Genomic DNA, 17,861 nt, shown 5'->3' on the forward strand with positions numbered 1-17,861 from the left:
CTCCCTTCAGGGCCCCAAAAACTTTATTGCCAGTGGTAGTTCTGACAAAGCCTGTATGCAAATAGCAGGTGAAGGCACCGGGCTGACTATCAATGCTTTCTACGTTATAATTCATCTCTGGTCACCTTCACTTGGCCATCATAGATCTTGTCCATGCCAAACCTATTGAGAAGCCTGCGGGCCAGCACTGGCTGGTACAACAGGCTGCAGCGTCATCTGTCAGGCCAACCTTCACACTGCATTTTGGCAGTTCATGTGTGTAAGCTGTATAGACTATCATATCCCCTTCTATATGAGCATAAGTAATCTGACAAATTTTATCTCTACTAGTTACATGACTTTTCCTGTATTTGGGCATGTTGTACTTGTTTTTATCCTATATCACCAAGTGTTTCCAAGGATAGCAATCAGTTTTACCCTCTTGTCATCTTCTAAATTTCCTGTGCATCTCTTAAAGTAGGCCTTGTTCTTGACATCTTTAACCACCCCCATCCTGCGGAACAGAGCCCCCGGGCCCTCTTTTTAAATGCTTATGCAGCTCACTTATAGCAGCAATGACCACTAACAAAATAATTATTAGACTTTTAGTCAGCACTTCCATGCAAGAAACAAGATGACAGCTGCAGCATAGGTGTCTCTGAAGAGCTGCTGAATAACTGGCCTGGTGGCAGACTGATTCCTAGGAGGCAGCAGCCGTCATGGGCACTGCACTGTGCCATGGGAGGACTTAGCCTCTCATTCCCACTGTCTCCCTCCTATCAGCAGCTCCCCTACCATATTCAGCTAAAAGTTTGGAGAACTCGTCTTCACCTGCATGTCGTGACTGTTGGTGCTGCGTGTTTGTGTGTGTGTGTGTGTGCACGCGCGCTTATTTGTGTCCATCTTTGGGAACTCTGGGGTATTGAGGGAGGCCATCAAGAACTTTATTTGCATGAAGATGTGTAAGCCTGGCCTAGTGCAGTGGCTCACGCCTGTAATCCCAGCACTTTGGGGGGCTGAGGCAGATGGATCACCTGAGGTCAGGAGTTCGAAACCAGCCTGGCCAACATGGCGTAACCCCGTCTCTACTAAAAAATATGAAAATTAGCCGGGCGTGGTGGTGGGCACCTGTAATCCCAGCTACTTGGGAGGCTGAGACAGGAGAATCACTTGAACACAGGAGGTAGAGGTTGCAGTGAGCCGATATTGCGCCACTGCACTCCAGCCTGGGTGAGAGAGTGAAACTCCATCTCAAACAAAAAAAGAAAAAAAATGTATAAGCCTTTCAGGAGAAAAGATGAGGGGATACTGAGGCTGAGACCAGGGTCATGAGACAATGGGAGTAAAGAGAATTTCGTGTCAATCTTTTTTATAACAGGGGTGTGCAATAGAACTTCCTGTAATGTTGGAAATATTCTGCCTGTTGTCCAATATGGCAGCTACTAGCTACATGAAATGTGGCCCTTGAGACATAACTAGTGTAACTGAGGAACTGAATTTTATATTTTTATTTAATTTAAATTCGTTTACATGAATTCAGTACTAACAATATTGGAGAGTATGGCTTTATAAAACTTCTAGAAACCCTTGGTACTCCCAGAGGTCAAGGACCAGTTGGAAGTGGTGGTTATGGGTGTTTAGAAGGGGGAACTGCCATTTGGGGTCCTCAACCTTTAACTGCGATGGTTAAAATACATATGTGACATCATGATAAGAGTATAGGCACCAAACTCAGACAGACTTGGCTTTGAATCTTGGCTCTTTCATTGAATGACCCTGTGGCCTTGGATTCTTTAAACATTTAGAGTCTCTGGTTCAGCACCTGTAAAATAGCACCTAAGAGGGTCTCTTTTCCTCCATAAAGCCTGTAGGGCTTGCCTCATTCATTCATCCATTCATTCAACAAACACCTAATGAACATGATCAGGTTTGTGTTTGGCGTACAGGTGAACAAAGCATGGTCTTTGCCCTCCTGAAGGTTGCAGCTTAGAGTGTGATCTGCCAAGTGGTGAAATAGTAAAATAATATGGTGCCTTCAGAGGGTTGGGAGGATTCAACTGGACATTCCATGTAAAGTGCCTGGCGCAGGGGTTAGCATCCTCACGTCCACCCCACTGCTGGCACTGTGCTTCTCCCCTGCCCAGGGTCCTTGAGAAAACCCCAGGCCCCTCCTTGCTTCCAGGCTACCCATACAGAAAGGAGATAAAGTCACCACCCTCTGCTCTCGCTTAGACTATGGACAGAATTGGATGCATCCCTCACACCAAAACAGAAAACAAGTTATTGGGGTGGGTCCACCTCCTCCCATCGGGTCTCTGGCAGTGTCCTCAAGACCTGAAAAAGGCCAAAAGCACACAAGTGCCCGCTTTGCCCCTGACAGACACCTGGGAAGAGGCCCCACCTCCGGGAGAGGCTAGTCTGTGTTGGGCTGGGTTCTGCTTTCCCTCATCCAAGTGTGGTTGAGGGTGGCCAGAGTATTGCTGGAGACCTAGTGGAGTTCCGTGTCCCGGGGTAATTTGGGACGGAACCACAGGGACTCCAACGTGACCCTGAAATGGGCCGAGGGCCTCGGGAGCCTGGGAGGCAGGCAGGAGAGGGGTGAGGGGTTTGCCCACCTGCCCACCCTGCCCTCTCCCTCAGGAGATGCCGGCTGGAGGTTTACTCTTCCTTCCTTCTGACACAGCCTGAGTGAGGAGTGTCACCTGACCTCAGGGCACATTCCAGAATGAGGCCACAGCCAAGAATAGGGCCCAGGAACCCTGCCACCCTTCCCGCCTGCATTAATCACAAATTATCCAGGGTAGGAGGGAAGCTTCAGACTCCTCGGAGAGGTGGGAGGAAGAGGAGGAGGAGGAGGTAACAGGAAGTGGAGCTGGAAGAAAGAGGGAGGACCCCAGAGAGGCCCCTTCTAGGCTTGTGGTTGTTCAGTGCAGCAGCACTGCATGGACCCTGCTCCCAGGACCCTCTGTTTCACCCAGCAGGCCCCTCCATGCGCTCTCAGAGCTGGGCCCACAGCTTCCTGGAGGCCCTAGGCAATGATTCTGATCTGGATCAGCACAAACAGAGGGAGAGGGACTCAGAGAGGAGTGCTCACACAGCTGGGGGACAGCAGAGGCGTCCCCAAGGAGCTGAGTCTTGAAGGATGAGTAGGCAGAAGGCTGATGAATGTAGGCCAGGACTGCTTGTGTGTGTGATGGAAATACTTGTCACACAGGGAGGTTGTAAACAGCCCTGGGTGGCATGTGTGTACTGACGGGAGGCAGCCTCTTTAGAGACATTCGGGGTCCTAATGGGACTCCAACTGCCCAGCCCAGAGCAGGGTGTGTGTGTTTGTGTGTGTGTGTGTGTGTGTGTGTGTGTGTGTGTGTGTTGTGTGCTAGGAGAAACAACATAACATGAGCATTACGAGCTCTAGGCTGGGCGCGGTGGCTCACGCCTATAATCCCAGCACTTTGGGAGGCCGAGGCAGGTGGATCACCTGAGGTCAGGAGTTAGAAACCAGCCTGGCCAACATGGCAAAACTCTGTCTCTACTAAAATACAAAATTAGCCAGGCATGGTGGCACATGCCTGTAATCCCAGCTACTCAGGGAGGCTGAGGCACAGGAATCGCTTGAACCCGGGAGGCGAAGTTTGCAGTGAGCCGACCTCACGTCGCTGCATCCAGCCTGGGTGACAGAGTGAGACGCCATCTTAAAACAAAACAAAACAAATCAACAACTCTGAAGTCAGACTGGCAGGATTCAAGTCTGCTCTGCCACCCACCCGATTTGGGGCAAGTTTCTTATCCCCTCTAGCCTTAGTTTTCCTACCTACAAAATAGCCTTCTGTCTCCTCCAGTTGCAGTGGACCTTGCAAGAGCTGGTACCTGGCACATAGGACGTGCTCACGCATGCTGCTGTTTTACAACAGGACAAGGGGACGGAGGGAGTTCCCCACGGCTTAAGGCAATCACCGAGGCTGTGGACTTATTCTCCCCTTCCCTAGTCGGGGTCCACTCGATCCCTGGTCTCCAGCCCCACTGTCCGGGGATGACATCAGACTACAGAGCAGCTGGCTAGACAATGGAGCAGAGTGTCCTAGCAGGCTGGAGGTGCTGGGGAGGCAGAGGGTGGACAAAGCCAAGCTGCCCTGCCTCAGAGGCCCTAGGGACTGATCTGGAGACAGGCCGCTCAGGAATAGGCCTCTGAAGAGGCATACTGAGGGTCAGAGCAGGAAGGAGAGAGCCAAGTGCATGCAGGAAGGTAAGGAGTGAGTATCCCAGGCAGATAGGAGACAGGTGAGTCTAGCCTAGATAAAGGGGCCTCAATTTCGTTATGTCCCGGGACCTAGGCTGGGGCCAAATCTCCTCGATTTGACTGAGCAAAGCAACCTCCTGAGACTGGCTGGCAATCAGGCCCTGGGAGCTCCATCCACCCTTTCCTGAGCTCCTGCTAGATGCCAGCCTTTGTATAAGGCCTAGGATAACAGAAAGAAAGAACTCTGGCTTGGTTTCAAGGATAGAAAATGAATGCCAGGTAGTAGGTCAGAAGTTATAATAGGTTCGAAACCACCCATTCTCTAAGTGCCCATATTTTCTGAACCCCACCTCAGCTTATAGTGGTGCTCGGATTGGATATACTCTGTGAGCAACAGAATAAAACATTTGAAGCTGCAAAGCCCAAGACCCAGAAACGCGAGGGGAGGGCTTTCAGTTCTAGGGTTTGTTCTGAGTGGAGAGCTGCTGAGGGTGGGAGGGGCAGCCACTCGGCGCCAGGCCCTCCTTCCTGGGCTTTCCAGTTGTACCCAGTTAACAGGACCCAGCTCCTGAGCCTCTTGTAGAGTGATCTTACTACCCTCTGTTCTACAGATGAGGAAACAGAGACTCAGAGAGATCGCAGGTAAGCAGCAGAGCCTAGATTCAGACCTAGGCAAGTCTGACTTCACGGGCTGAGTTTTCTCGCTCTGCTAGGTGGGGCTGGAGTGTGACAGGCACCCCAGGTCTGGGGCTGTGAGTGGGCAGTGGTCTGGTTAGAGGGAGCCCCGAGATGGGATTTTCTTGAACCTCACACCTTCATCAGGGAAGCAGACGTGCGACTGGGGCCTTGCTGTCCTGGCCCAGCCACAGTGCTCAGGTCCCATATCTGTGCAAATGGGGTGAAAGGGAGGTGACAGGCGCTGGCATGTGGACACTTGCCCCACAGCTTCCATGGTAATGTGTTAGAGCTCGAGCTGGAAGCAGGTGCACAGAATGTCCCTGGGTCTCTGAGGTCAGGGTGAGACCATCCTCACCTTCCTTGGTTACCTGACCTGAGCAGGGTGGGGCCCGTGGCTGCTGCCCACACCACTTTGGTGGCTAAGTTTTTTTTGAGATGGAGTCTCGCTCTGTCGCCCAGGCTGGAGTGCAGTGGCCAGATCTCAGCTCACTGCAAGCTCCGCCTCCCGGGTTTACGCCATTCTCCTGCCTCAGCCTCCCCAGTAGCTGGGACTACAGGCGCCCGCCACCTCGCCCGGCTAGCTTTTTGTACTTTTTTAGTAGAAACGGGGTTTCACAATGTTAGCCAGGATGGTCTCGATCTCCTGACCTCGTGATCCGCCCGTCTCAGCCTCCTGAAGTGCTGGGATTACAGGCTTGAGAGGTGGCTCAGTTTTGTGCTCAGTGTTCTCCCGATGTCAACTTGAGAAACCTTGGATCCTCTGCCTCTGTTCTTCCTGCTCCCGACCTCCTCCTCGTGCCCTTATTGCAGATGAGATGGGGTGGGCCAGGCTAGGCTGGGCCTGGATTCTTCTTTTGGGTTGGAGCCCAGGAAAACACAGGCAAGTGTGCAGGGGAGTGGCATCTCTTGGGGACAAACAGGCTGTGCAGTGTGCCACGGCTGCAGGGCTCCTGAACACGTCTCCAGGGCTGGGGAGCCGCTGTGGGCCTCCCTGGGGCCAAAGGCACTGCTGTCCCCATTCTGGGAACTGAGCCCTGTGACCTGAGCATACCTAGGGCTTTGACGCAGAGTCTTCCTGGGACCAGGCCTCACCTAGAGGCCCCCTAGTGAGTCACAGCTGGCAGCTGTCCTTGCCTGCTCCGTTCCCATCTCCTCCACCTTCTCGCCTCTGAACTTGACACCATTGGTGGCAGGGTCTGGACCTGACCAACTGTGCTGTCACGCTGGGGTGACAGCAGGTTATAGAGCAGAACACCTGGACTGGGCCCCACCCCTTCCTGCCTTTGTGTTCTTGGCAAGCCACCTCACCTCTCCGACCTCAGCTTAACTCACAGAGCTGAGCTGAGCATCAGTTAAGGGCCTTGGAGCTACAAAGGGGGCCCAAATATTACCAGCATCTCTCCAACCCCCAAAGATGCTCCCACTGGCCAGACTTCCCTCTTGTAAGGTCACCAAAGCAAATGACACTACCCACCTCCCTCCCTTCCCCATCATAACCCAAATGAAACACACAAGCAGGGCCATTGATACTATGAGCTTTTAATTGGTATCTTCCTCCTTATATTTGAGGAAGAAATGAGGATGCCCCACAAGGACCTTCTTCAGCTTGGAGGGGCAGGGACAGAATAGGGCAGAGGAGGGTCGTGGGGGCAGATGCAGAGCTGACAGTGCGGCTTCCCAATCCTCTCTCTAGCGGCGGGATGGCCAGGCCTACACAGGAAGTCTGGAAACACACAGAAAAATCACCAACGAGCTGCCACATCCTTTGCCCAGGTCTCACAGTGAGCCTCCCTCCAGGTTCCCATGGGCTCCCAAGGCCGCCACCAGATGGGAGCATCGAGCAATGTTCCTTTTCCTTCTCCAGCCACCTCCCTCCTCTCTCAGTCCTTTACTACCCCCTTCCCTGCCTGCTTTTTCCTCTTCCTTCATTTCTCCTGCTACCAAACAGATCCCGGGGCTTTTGTCTGCTCTATGTCCAAGGAAGCCAGTGGCATATGGAAGCACACCATCCATCAGATAGAAACTCCAGACAGCTGTGAGTCCAGCAGAGGGGTGCATCTGGGGGCCCTGGGACGAGGGCATCTGTGTTGGGGCACTAAGAGCTGGGCAGTGACTAACATCTCTCTGTGGTCCTGGCACCCAGTAAGCATTCAGAGAACGTCCACTGAATTCAACTGAACTAGATCGACAAACCAATGCAGCCAGGGAGAAGAAATACGTATTCTGCTGGTGCCGTGATGGCCTCAGCGGCAAGTTGACCACCACCCAAAGGCACCCATTCCAGCAGCTTCCACTCAGGGCAAGTCATGTGCTGGGCTGGACTCTGCCTCCAGCTTGCCACTGCCCATGCCCCTAACCCCAAGTGGCCTCTGCTCACAGCAATTGAGGACGCTGTGGGAAAGGTGTCCCATTAGTCCCTGGGCCCTCCTATCTCTTCCCACCTACCCCTTCTGCAAGCCAATCCATTCAACTGTTCCTGTGACCAGCACACAGCGACCATCTCTTAAACCCTTTCTGGGAGACTGGCTGGGGGAGGGTGGCTGAGAGAGCCAGGGGTGTGGGGCCAGTGAGGGGAGGAGGAGAATGTCTGAGCAAGTTGGTGGTCAGGAATAACTTCCGTGTGTCCACTGACTTCTTTTGTCCACCTGAGCTAAAAAAGATATGAACCCCTTATTGAACCCAAAGAATAGATGCTGATCTGAGACCCTCTGTGGCTTTTTCTCTGACACGCCGGTTGATGTTTCCCTGCTGGCCCAAGCCTGTCTAATCTGACCTCGCCCAGTCTGCTGAGAGGCATTGGGGTGGATAGGTGGAAGAAGGCCAGGGAGGGAGCCGGGGAGGTCGGGGGGCTTCAGTGCAAGCCAAGAAACTCCTTGAGGACGTCACAGGTCTTCTTGTGCATGACCTCGCGGAGCTTCCTGACCCGGCGGGCACTCGACACGCCCACAAAGCTATCGGGGCGCAGCATGGCCATGCCGCCGTCCACCTCCCCCATGATGATGAGTGGCGTCTCGCTCACGGTCACGTTAGGGCAGGGGCATGCCCAGTCCACGTGGAGCAGAGTGACCTCCAACGGCTCCCGGCCCAGGAACTTGAGGCCCATTTTCTCATCCTTTAGGACCTCGTCCACAGTCACCAGGGCGCGGCCCGAGTCAGGCTCCTCAGTCAGCTCAGAGACTCGGCCCAGGATGACAAAGTCGCTGCGACAGAAGCTGGTAACGAGCTTCTGCCGAGGCTTGCAGGCCCGACAGCGCTGGTTCCCCCTAGGGAAGGGGCACGACTCCTCGCAGGCCTCACGGCTCTCAAAGTTGTTGCCATTGCCCTCACAGCCACCATAGACAAAGGACTGGCACTGGCCCGTCTGGCTGTTGTAAGCCCAGCGAGGCGCGTAGGCTTTGCAGGGCCCCTGCAGGGCGGGCAGGCTGCACGCGGCCAGCGGCCCACTCATGCAGGCCAGCATGCAGGCCTCATAGGTCTCAAAGTGGTTGAGGTTGCGGTGGCAGTGGCCAAAGGTGAAGGTCAGGCAGTTGTTGGCCTGGGCGTCAAAGTGCCAGCGGGTCTGCTCTTCACCACAGTCCTCGCTGTCGGGGGGCTTCAGGCACTCCGCTGCCGGGAAAGCCGTGCCATTAGGGCTGCTCTCTGAGGTGGCCGCAGCCTGATGTCCCCTGACCACCGACAGTGGGAAGTCGGCCCTCAGGACCCCGGCCGCGTTCCGGGCCGTGCAGGTGTAGATCCCAGCATCCTGCAGCTGGGCGTTATAGATGACCAGCTGGGCAATGTTAGTGACCACCACGTTGCCACGCACATGGTTGGGCCGCATGACCACGTTCTCCCGATCCTCCAACTGCTTCTCCCAGGTGATCTCAGGCCGGGGCCGGCCCACCACATCACAGAGGAAGCTCACCGTCTCACCCATGGTGACCGACTGGTGCACAGGGTGGTTGAGCAGCGCCGGGGCCGCCATGTCCAGCTCAGGGGTCTCTGGGGAGGCTGTGGTGGGGTGCATGGTGGTCTCAGGTGGTGGGGGACTGGTGTTGGGCCAGGTGAAGTGATAGCGGCAGGTTACAACGGCCAGGGTGATGCCTTTGGAGCAGGCCTCGGCATCCATGTAGCAGCGGTTATAGTAGGTGAGACCGTCCGAGGCGCAGGTAAAGCTGGGCTCCTTCTCACAGCGGTCTTTGCACTTACACACAGGCTGGCCATCCCAGATGTCACACTCAGAGCCCTGCTGCAGACACATGAAGTGGTCACATGTGGCCTCCTTGGGCATGCCCACTGGGCCCTTCTTCCCTTTCACGTCCATGTAGCGGGCCGCCACACAGCTCTTGGTCCCACACACATTGGGGCAGCACTTCTCATAGGCCTCACACTCCTGAAAGAGCCAGAGAGAGTGGCCTGAACAGGGAGGAGGGGGAAAGGAGGGGCTCCCTATCCTACCCCATGGTTTGTGGGGAGGTGAACTAACATGTACTCACTATCTAGTGGGAGCAAAACATTTGAAAATAATGACGAATGCATACATAGCATCTCCTACGTGCCAAGCCCTCGTGTAAGAACATTGACATCCGTGAGCTTGCTATGCTCATCACAAGCCAGAGGAGGTTACAGCCATTATCTCCACTCTACAGACGATGACTGAGGCACAGAGAGGCTAAGTAGCTTTCCCAAGGTCACACAGCTGGCAGGGTCGGAAGGGGTGGGCCAAAGACTCTAAGAGAAGTTTTCCTACAACCATTTGACAGATGAGACTGCAGAGACTCAGAGAGGCGATGCCCAGGTTCACAGAGATGGGAAGTGGCAGAACAAGGCTCCAAGCTCCCAGTGGAAGGGATCCATAAATGGCATTTTTTTTTTCTCCTGCATCATATAGCACAAATGAGGTCTAGCTTGAACAAGTAGGCCTGCCTTTCATCTCTTTCCTATGGGAGCGAGGATGCCTTGCCGACTAGAAGAGGTCACGTCAGAGGCTGAGAGGGGAATGCCCCGGGACTTTATCCAAGGTGATCCACACCTCTCCTCCCGTCAAGGAGACCGACACACACGGGGAACAGAGGCTGTGAGAGAGCCCAGACCGATCCACAGCCAACAGTCAGGGCAGGCATGACAGGTCCCCCACGCTGGGTCTCAGAGTCACAGGCTCTGCCAGGCCCAGGTGTCAGCTCCATGTAGGACCTTTCACAGGGAAAACAACATGAAAAAAAAGTCCCCTTGTGTGGCAAAGGTCAGCAAGGCCGTCAGCGAGGACTTGCCAGGCCGTAATCCCCTCTGATTTTCTGTGGAGCCACGTAAAGCATTAGTTTAATTCCTCGAAATTAGCAACATGCTCCTGGAGCCGACACAAACAAGGATTTCACGTGGTGTTTTCGACAATAACACATCGTACCCACTGGGCAGGCAGGCAACACTCCTAATCCTCCACCAGGTAGTAACTCTGTGAATTACTCCCCACCAGGGCTGGCCTCTTGTCATTCCAACTTTTATTTCAGCCTCTTTGACATTCCACATCAGCTAAGAGGGGGGAAATATCCCCCCACCCTGGCTGCATGGAGCCTGCCTGCTTGACTTGTTTACTGTTCTGCCCCTTTCGGCTCAGAATGGGGACTTTGTTTTGCAGCCCTTATTTGGCATAGTCTTCTAGGCCACACCAGGGGAGGCTTTGGGACAGGGATGGGCAGCTCTCAGAGCTGGGTCTAAGGGAGAGGGACCCCACAGGGAATGGAGGGCAGGAAAGGGAGTGGGAGCAGGAGAACCTTCTCTTTGGCCTGAGCCTCATCCCATTCCCTAAGACGTTCAGGACCTGGAGGTCCATGAAAGGCTGGGTCCTTGGGCACCAGAGGAAAGGTACTTCTGGCCACAGGGAACCTAGAGGGGGTCCTTAGCACACTTCCGTGTAAGGAGGTCAGAATCTCCCCAAGGGCTGTCTGGATCCCCAGCCCTCCACAGGTGCCTTCTCCCCAAGATACACAAAATCCACCAGAGTCTCAGCATCCCCAAGCCCTACCTGGTTTATCAGGCCAGTCTGTGCCTGCAAATGTAGCCAACTAATGGCGTGACCTTGGCCAGATGGGAGCAGCCACCACTCCTCCTGACTTCTCATCTTCCTTTCACTTGGCACCACCATTGCCCCCTGGGGGCATCTGTCCTGGGAGGCCTAAGAATTGTCCCTGGGCACTGTGAGGTTGAGGCCACTCTGTCCAGGTCAGCCCTCTGCTCTCCTGTGGGTACACCAGGCATCTACGGGGGCACCATTGTCTCTCGTGTTCCCTGGAGATGCCCAGCCTGGACCTGGAGTCCTGGGAGACTCCGTGCTGCCCTCAGAGCTGGCCAGACTGGGCAGGAAATAGCTCTGCCTGGAGCAGGTACAGGTCCCACAGCCTGCTGCCCCAGAGGGGGTGGGCAGGAATGGCCCTAGGGAATGACTCGGGAACCAGAAGAGAACCGGCCCTGCCCTGTGGCATTGCCCTCTGATACAGAGCAGAAGGCAGGACCAAGGAAGCTGACAGGCTGAAACGTGGTTTCCTTCCTCCCAGGGACACCAGAGCATCCATTCAGAGCTGCTCCTGCTTGGCCTGCCATCAGCCTGGTCTGCTCTCAGGCTCAGGGTCCAAACTCCTGGGGAAGTGGCCTAGAGTCCGATGCAACCAAAGCTTTGTTGTTAAACATGGGTTCCAAGCCCACCGTTCCCTCACTGGCCGTGGCACCTGTGCCCTCCCTGCCTGACTCTGTGTCCACTCTCTCACCTGTGAGTGGGCTTCTGATGCCCACCATGCTGATCTGTCATGTCGACACACATGACATGCCTGGCACGGTGCTGGCCCACAGCAGCCCTCAGCACGCATGAAGGAGGAATCCTCAGGCTTCAGTCCCTGATGAAGTGGGACATCGCTCCCACCTCTCCTTCCAGGCTTCGGTGTTAATAGACAGGATGGTGCCCTGTTTCTCTCCAGGTGGATGGGGCCTGTGTTCCTTCACCTTCCTGGGCCCTGCAGGGCACTACTGCATGGTCCCCACCCTGCGGCTCCCACCCCCATCACTCACAGGCTCACATGGTCCATCTCTGGCTTCTGGACCTCACTCACCTGGTCTGCCTCACACTCCAGCTTCTGGACCCCACTCACCTGGTCCACCTCACATTGTGGCTTCTGGACCCCACTCACCTGGTCCACCTCACATTGTGGCTTCTGAACCCCACTCCACCTGGTCCCACCTCACACTGCGATTTTGGTTAGGGCTTTCTGGCACCGTACCACTTCACACTGAGTTACCATACCTCACACAACTAACTTGCATGGCTTGGGACACCACCACTCACCTTGGGTCACCTCACACTGCAAAGCTTCCTGGATCCAACTCACCTGGTCCACCTCACACTGAGCTTCTGGATCCCTCTCACCTGGTCCACCTCACACTGCAGCTTCTGATCCCACTCACCCCTGGTCCCGCCCTCACACTGCAGTTTCTGGGATCCAACTCACCTGGTCCGCCTCACCACTGCAGCTTCTGGGATCCCACTCACCTGGTCCAACCTCACACTCTCACTTCTGGCCCACTCACTACTGGTCTACCTCACACTGCGGCTTTTGGACCCCACTCACCTGGTCCACCTCACACTGTGGCTTCTGGCCCCCACTCCACACTGGTCCAACCTCACACTAAGCGGCTTCTGGACCCCCACTCCACGACTGTCCACCTCAACACTCGCGGCTTCTGGACCCCACCTCACAGCTGGTCCACCTCACACATGCGGCTTCTGGACCCCCAACTCACACTGGTCCACCATCACACTGCGGCTTTCTGGACCCGCACTCACCTGAGTCCCCTTAACAACTGATGGCATATACTGGAACCACCAACTCACCTGGTCCGCCTTCACTGCCTCACACTCCCACTTCTGGACCCCAACTTACCTGGTCCGCCTCATACTCTGGCTTCTGGATCCCAACTCACCATGGTCCACCTCAACTGCGCTTCTGGACCCCCACTCACCTGGTCCACCTCACACTGCCGGCTTTCTGGAACCCCACTCACTGGTCCACCTTACACTGCGGCTTCTGGACCCCAACTCACCTGGTCCGCCTCAACTGCCTCCACACTCCCCGCTTCTGGACCCCACTCACCTGGTCCCGCCTCACACTCCGCTTCTGGGATCCCACTCACCTGGTCCACCTCACAATGCGCTTCCTGGACCCACTCACCGCTGGTCCACCTTAACACTGCGGCTTCTGGACCCCACTCACCTGGTCCGCCTCACTGCCTCACACTCCCGCTTCTGGACCCCACTCACCTGGTCTGTCCCACACTTTCACTTCTGGATCCCACTCACCTGGTCCATCTCATACTGCGGCTTTTGGACCCCACTCACCTGGCCCTCCTCACACTCCCACACAGTCCCACCCCCATCACTCACAGGCTTACGTGGCCCATCTCTGGTCTCTGAACCCCACTCACCTGGTCCGTCTGACACTCCCGCCTGCAGGTGCTCTGTGCGTCCACCCAGAGGTTGGGATTCATGTCGTTGGGGCAGATACCAGCGTGGGAATAGCGGATGGGTGGCAGCGCCAGGCTTCGCGGGGGCACCCCGAGCAGCAGCAGTAGCAGCAGCAGCGCTGCCACCTGCTCCCAGCGAGACCAGAACCGGCGACACCTTAGGGCCCACATGGTGCAGGCTGGGGTGGCTAGAGACCTCCCCTGAAACGATGCCAGGATCTGGGGCCCACCAGGACCTTCCTCTCAGAGGCTGCAGGCACCTGCCCTCCCCACCCCAGCAGGTTTCCTGCTCAGGCTGCTGCTCAGGCTGCTGCCGCTGCTGCCTCCACCAAGTCAGCACAGGCTGCAGGGCTGTGCGGCTTCAGATAAAAGAAAGGTCTTTGGAAGGAAGCTCCCTCTCCTGAGTGTGCAGGGAGAGGAGCCGCAGCAGGTGCCCGCGCCCGGATTTATATCCTGGGCGCGCCACCCGAGTGGGAGCCAGCTAACCTGATGCCTGTCACAGGCAGGCTGCTGGCGCCTCTGTCCCGTGGCTGATCACAGACTTATTGCAGAAGGGGGAAAAAAAAAAAAAGAAGCTGGAAGCAGTTTAGGCAGCGTATCTGGCACGGTGGGACACCTGCTTGTTTTTGACTCCAGGAGGCCTTTAACCCCTTCAAGGGCCAGAAATGGCATGTGCTTTGCGGGGAGCTGGCTCCAGGACACGCAAGCTCACTCTGAAGGAGGGCTTGTTTCCCTTTCCCCCACCTCCTTGGGGCCGGGCCCCCTCCTCCCCTTTGGCCACCTCTAAAGAACACACAATCGCTTGTTACGAGGAGGGACCTGCAGCCGCCGGGTTAGCATCGCCCGGCTTGATAGTACATTTGAGAGCAAATGACGTGGAAAAACAACAAGTTCACGGCCATTCCAGGGCGGGCCTGCGCCGCGCTGTGCCCTGTAAGCCGACTCCCACCCCGGCCCCGTCCCTTTGTAGGGGGTGTGCACACGGACAGTTCCCTATCTCTGTGTCCAGGGCAGTTTGCGGCTTAAGTTCCAACTTCAGTTAATTTTCCCCAAATCATTCCAGAGACACATACCAGATATGCTCTGGCTCCCCCGGCGGCTGGGACGGATCACATTCCTCCCATCGATACACCAAGAAAACCTCCGCGGTCACAGTGTCTCAGGATTGTGCTGGAGTCCAGCTGCCCTCGCTGGACTCTCCACAGTGGCCACTCTTCGGTGAGCTCCTTCTGAGCTGCCAGCCGTGTCTGGCCTCCCCCACTTCCCAAAGGAGTTCTGTGGTCGAAGAAGGAGAGCGACTTGCCCAAGGTCACACACACCGAGCAGTCCTGCTGGCACCAGCTGCCAGATGCACTGGGCTCTTCACACGTGCGGGTTCTCTGAATGCATCATCTCGTTTAATCCTCACAACAAACTGCACCTCCATTTCAGATCTCAGGAGAGGACGCACAGAGAGGCTAAGCAACCTGCCCATGTCGCACAGCTACCCCACCACGGTACAGGAAACAGGGACACCAGCTTGCTGGGTGTGGGCAGGGGCCTTTTAAAACCACCCCTCCCCCATCCATCTGTCAGAACTGCTGTCAAGGCACAGCCCAAACTCTGGTTTTCACAGACTGGACAAGAAATTTTTGAAACATCAGGGGCTATATTTGTGGAGGGGCCGGGAAGAGAGCCAGAAGCTGCCAGGGGCTGGGGCGATTTCTCCCCATTTGGCAGCAAATGGCTTGTATCTAAAATGCCACAGAGCAGCCTGCAGTCTGAGTGTTTTCGAGTTGGTCACTCGATCCTGGGGGTGGGGGGTGGAGGCACATAGAGCCCCGAAAGAGAGGTACCTTTCCAAGGCCAAACCACAAGGGCCTTGGGGACAGTTGGTGGGGTGGTCCCCACACGCATCAGAGACAGAAGGGATCCTGAAGGTAATCTCGCTTTACAGCTAAGGAAACTGAGGCCTGAACCCAGGCCACTCCTTCCCCCACGTCCACTTTCCCCTTCAGGAACACAGCTCTCCATCTCACAGGACTGTAAAACGGCCATGGGACCCTTGCTTCCACGCCCAGACCCTTCCCCTTCCCAGCCGGGCGGGTGCTGCCTTCTCCTCGCCTGAGCTGGTTCCTTCCCGTTGGGCGGCCATTCTGCAGGATCTGTCTTTTCTGCTTATGTCAAATCGCTAATGAAGGGTGTCAGATCCTAATCCTCTAAATTATTGGAATAAACTTCCCTTCGAGGCCAGTCCCCGTAATGAAGCCAGACAGCGGGCGACGCCAGCTGCTTTGAATTCCCTGTAATTTCATCAGCCCATGTTCCAGCTGCTCTGCGCGGGGGCCTTCACACAGCCCTTGGACAAACGTGGTTTGCGCAGCCTCCTTGGATAGCACAAAGGGAAATGGACAGTGACACATTTCTAAGCAGGACTTAGAAAAACTGTCACAGCCCCATTAGGCCAGGACAAGTATCCAAGGAGAGGAGGCCGATTTCTGGGCAGTCCCAAGAGACCATTAGAGGGCGTGGGAGAGATGAGAGAGGGTGGGAGGAGGGGAGGTGCCCAGCAGAGGTGTGGGGGTGCTGAGGAGAGCGGGAGAGGGGCGCAGGGCAGGGCAGGGGAAGCTTGGCCTTCCCACCCCCACTGCTGGTGCTCATGGAGAAAGCCCGCGCACCCAACCTGGTCCTGTCTCAAGCCATGGGCCTCTCCTTTCCAGGCCCCGTTCCTGGACATTCTGCTCGGAGAACTCTCAAAGCAGCATCGGGGAAGAGAGGGGCCCAAAACACTCTGACTCTCCCTCCAGCCCTTCCAAGTCTCCCACCAAAACACAGCTCAGAATAATAAATAACATCTGATCGGCCTGGAGCCCACACAGCGTTTTCACCTGCACATTGCTGCTGACCCCACCGCAGCCCCAGGAGGGTGCTCCCTTGTGCGGGAGAGGAAACCAAGTCACAGAGAGGTTAGGCTGGGCCCTCCTCCCGCCCACTCCAGGCCTATGGCCTCCACACACCCCGTGCAAGCTTCCAGCCCCTCCAGAAAGCGACCCCCAGCCCACGCTGGCCGCCCCACCCACTGGCTTGTTTATAAGCTGTTTGGGAGTGCTTTGAAGTCTCCTCCTCCCTCCCAGAGGCCCTTGGAACTGGCTCCGGATCTGCCTCCTTCTCTCTCTCCCCTCGGTGTGTCTGTCTGTCTGTCTGACTTTGTGTCCCTCACGCTCTTCCCTGTGGGTGGTGTGGGCCCCACTCTCACCAAACCCACGGTACCAAAGGTGGGCCCAGCGGGAGTGGCTCAGCGGCACATGCCCACTGTCCACCAGGCCTCCTCCACTCGGGCCACTGGGAGCAGAGGCTGGGCTGGGTCTCCTGAGCAGAGGCCTGGCCTTGGGTGTGATCTGCCTTTTCCCATTTCCCCTTTCCCCTTTCCCCTTTTCCCAAGGACACCAGGCACAGCTCTCCTACCTCTCAGGATGAGAGGTCAGAGAGCGCTGGGCTCAGCCCCATCTTGGAAGAGCCCCTCCATCCCCCTCCATTGTCACAGGGTGGAAAACCACGGACTCTTCACACCCCCCAGGGTGGGTTCAAACCTGCTCTAGGAGCCGTGGGAGGAGGTCACCAGGTGACTCTGTGTGACCCTTGACCTCAGGTTCACCCTGACATTAACAACTCCTGAGCTGCTAGGGTCTTGACAGGACAGCACAGCTGACACCATTTCCCAAGTCAGCCAACCCCCAGCAGCCACGATGGGGAGGCACAGAGGTGCCACAAGAGTATCTTGGGTGCCACGTGGCTTATGCATACCCCACACCCACACTCCTACCTCACACTGCACCTGCTCCCTCTATTTCTTTCCACAAAGGTTTTTTAGAGCACCTACTATGTGCTAAGTTCTGGGCACATTGAAACCAGTAACAGGCCGGGCATGGTGGCTCACACCTGTAATCCTAACACTTTGGGAGGCGGAGGTGGGTTGATCACTCGAGGTCAGGAGTTTGAGAGCAGCTTGGCCAACATGGTGAAATCCCGTCTCTACTAAAAATAAAAATAAAAAAAAAATAGCTGGACGTGGTGGCATGAGCCTGTAGTCCCACCTACTTGGGAGACTGAGGCAGAAGAATTGCTTCAACCCAGGAAGCGGAGGTTGCATTGAGCCAAGATCACGCCACTGTACTCCAGCCTGAGCGGCAGAGCGAGACTCCATCTCAAAAAAATAAAAGAAAGAAAGAAAGAAAAAAGAACAACCATCTTTGTCCACAGGGCGGGTACCGTCTAGTCTAGAAAGCCAGCATGCAGAAATAAGAATGGTGAATGCTGGTGGGGAGCCCTCTCAGGGCTGGGGAACAGAGAAGAGGGAGAGGCCTGGGGTCTGCTTTTGCACAACCATGACATTGGGTGGGGCTCAAGCCTGAACAGAATCTCAAAGGAGAGAAGGCGTTTCCTACACCTCTCCTTGGAAAGGCCTGGCCCACACCACAGTCTCCTCCGCCAAGGCCATTCC

General features: G+C 55.8%; 1 protein-coding gene across 2 annotated transcripts; it reads right to left on the reverse strand.

The window, feature by feature from the left end:
• Positions 1-6,417: 6,417 nt before the first annotated feature.
• On the reverse strand, positions 6,418-14,831 carry WFIKKN2 (WAP, follistatin/kazal, immunoglobulin, kunitz and netrin domain containing 2). 2 transcript variants are annotated; one of them, XM_017853867.1, is made up of 2 exons: positions 14,455-14,831; positions 6,418-9,266 (listed from the first exon to the last, which is right to left on the reverse strand). In XM_017853867.1, the coding sequence occupies exon 2, from the start codon at positions 9,195-9,197 to the stop codon at positions 7,746-7,748; it is 1,452 nt and encodes a 483-aa protein (XP_017709356.1). In that variant the 5' UTR covers positions 9,198-9,266; positions 14,455-14,831; the 3' UTR covers positions 6,418-7,745. The 2 variants fall into 2 exon arrangements, with proteins under 2 accessions (XP_017709356.1, XP_017709357.1); XM_017853868.1 differs by lacking the exon at positions 14,455-14,831 and adding an exon at positions 13,343-13,567.
• Between the last annotated feature and the right edge of the window lie 3,030 nt (positions 14,832-17,861).

The sequence above is a fragment of the Rhinopithecus bieti genome, unplaced genomic scaffold (genome assembly GCF_001698545.2).
Source record: "Rhinopithecus bieti isolate Rb0 unplaced genomic scaffold, ASM169854v2 scaffold_35856, whole genome shotgun sequence".
Classification (NCBI taxonomy): Eukaryota; Metazoa; Chordata; class Mammalia; order Primates; family Cercopithecidae; genus Rhinopithecus; species Rhinopithecus bieti.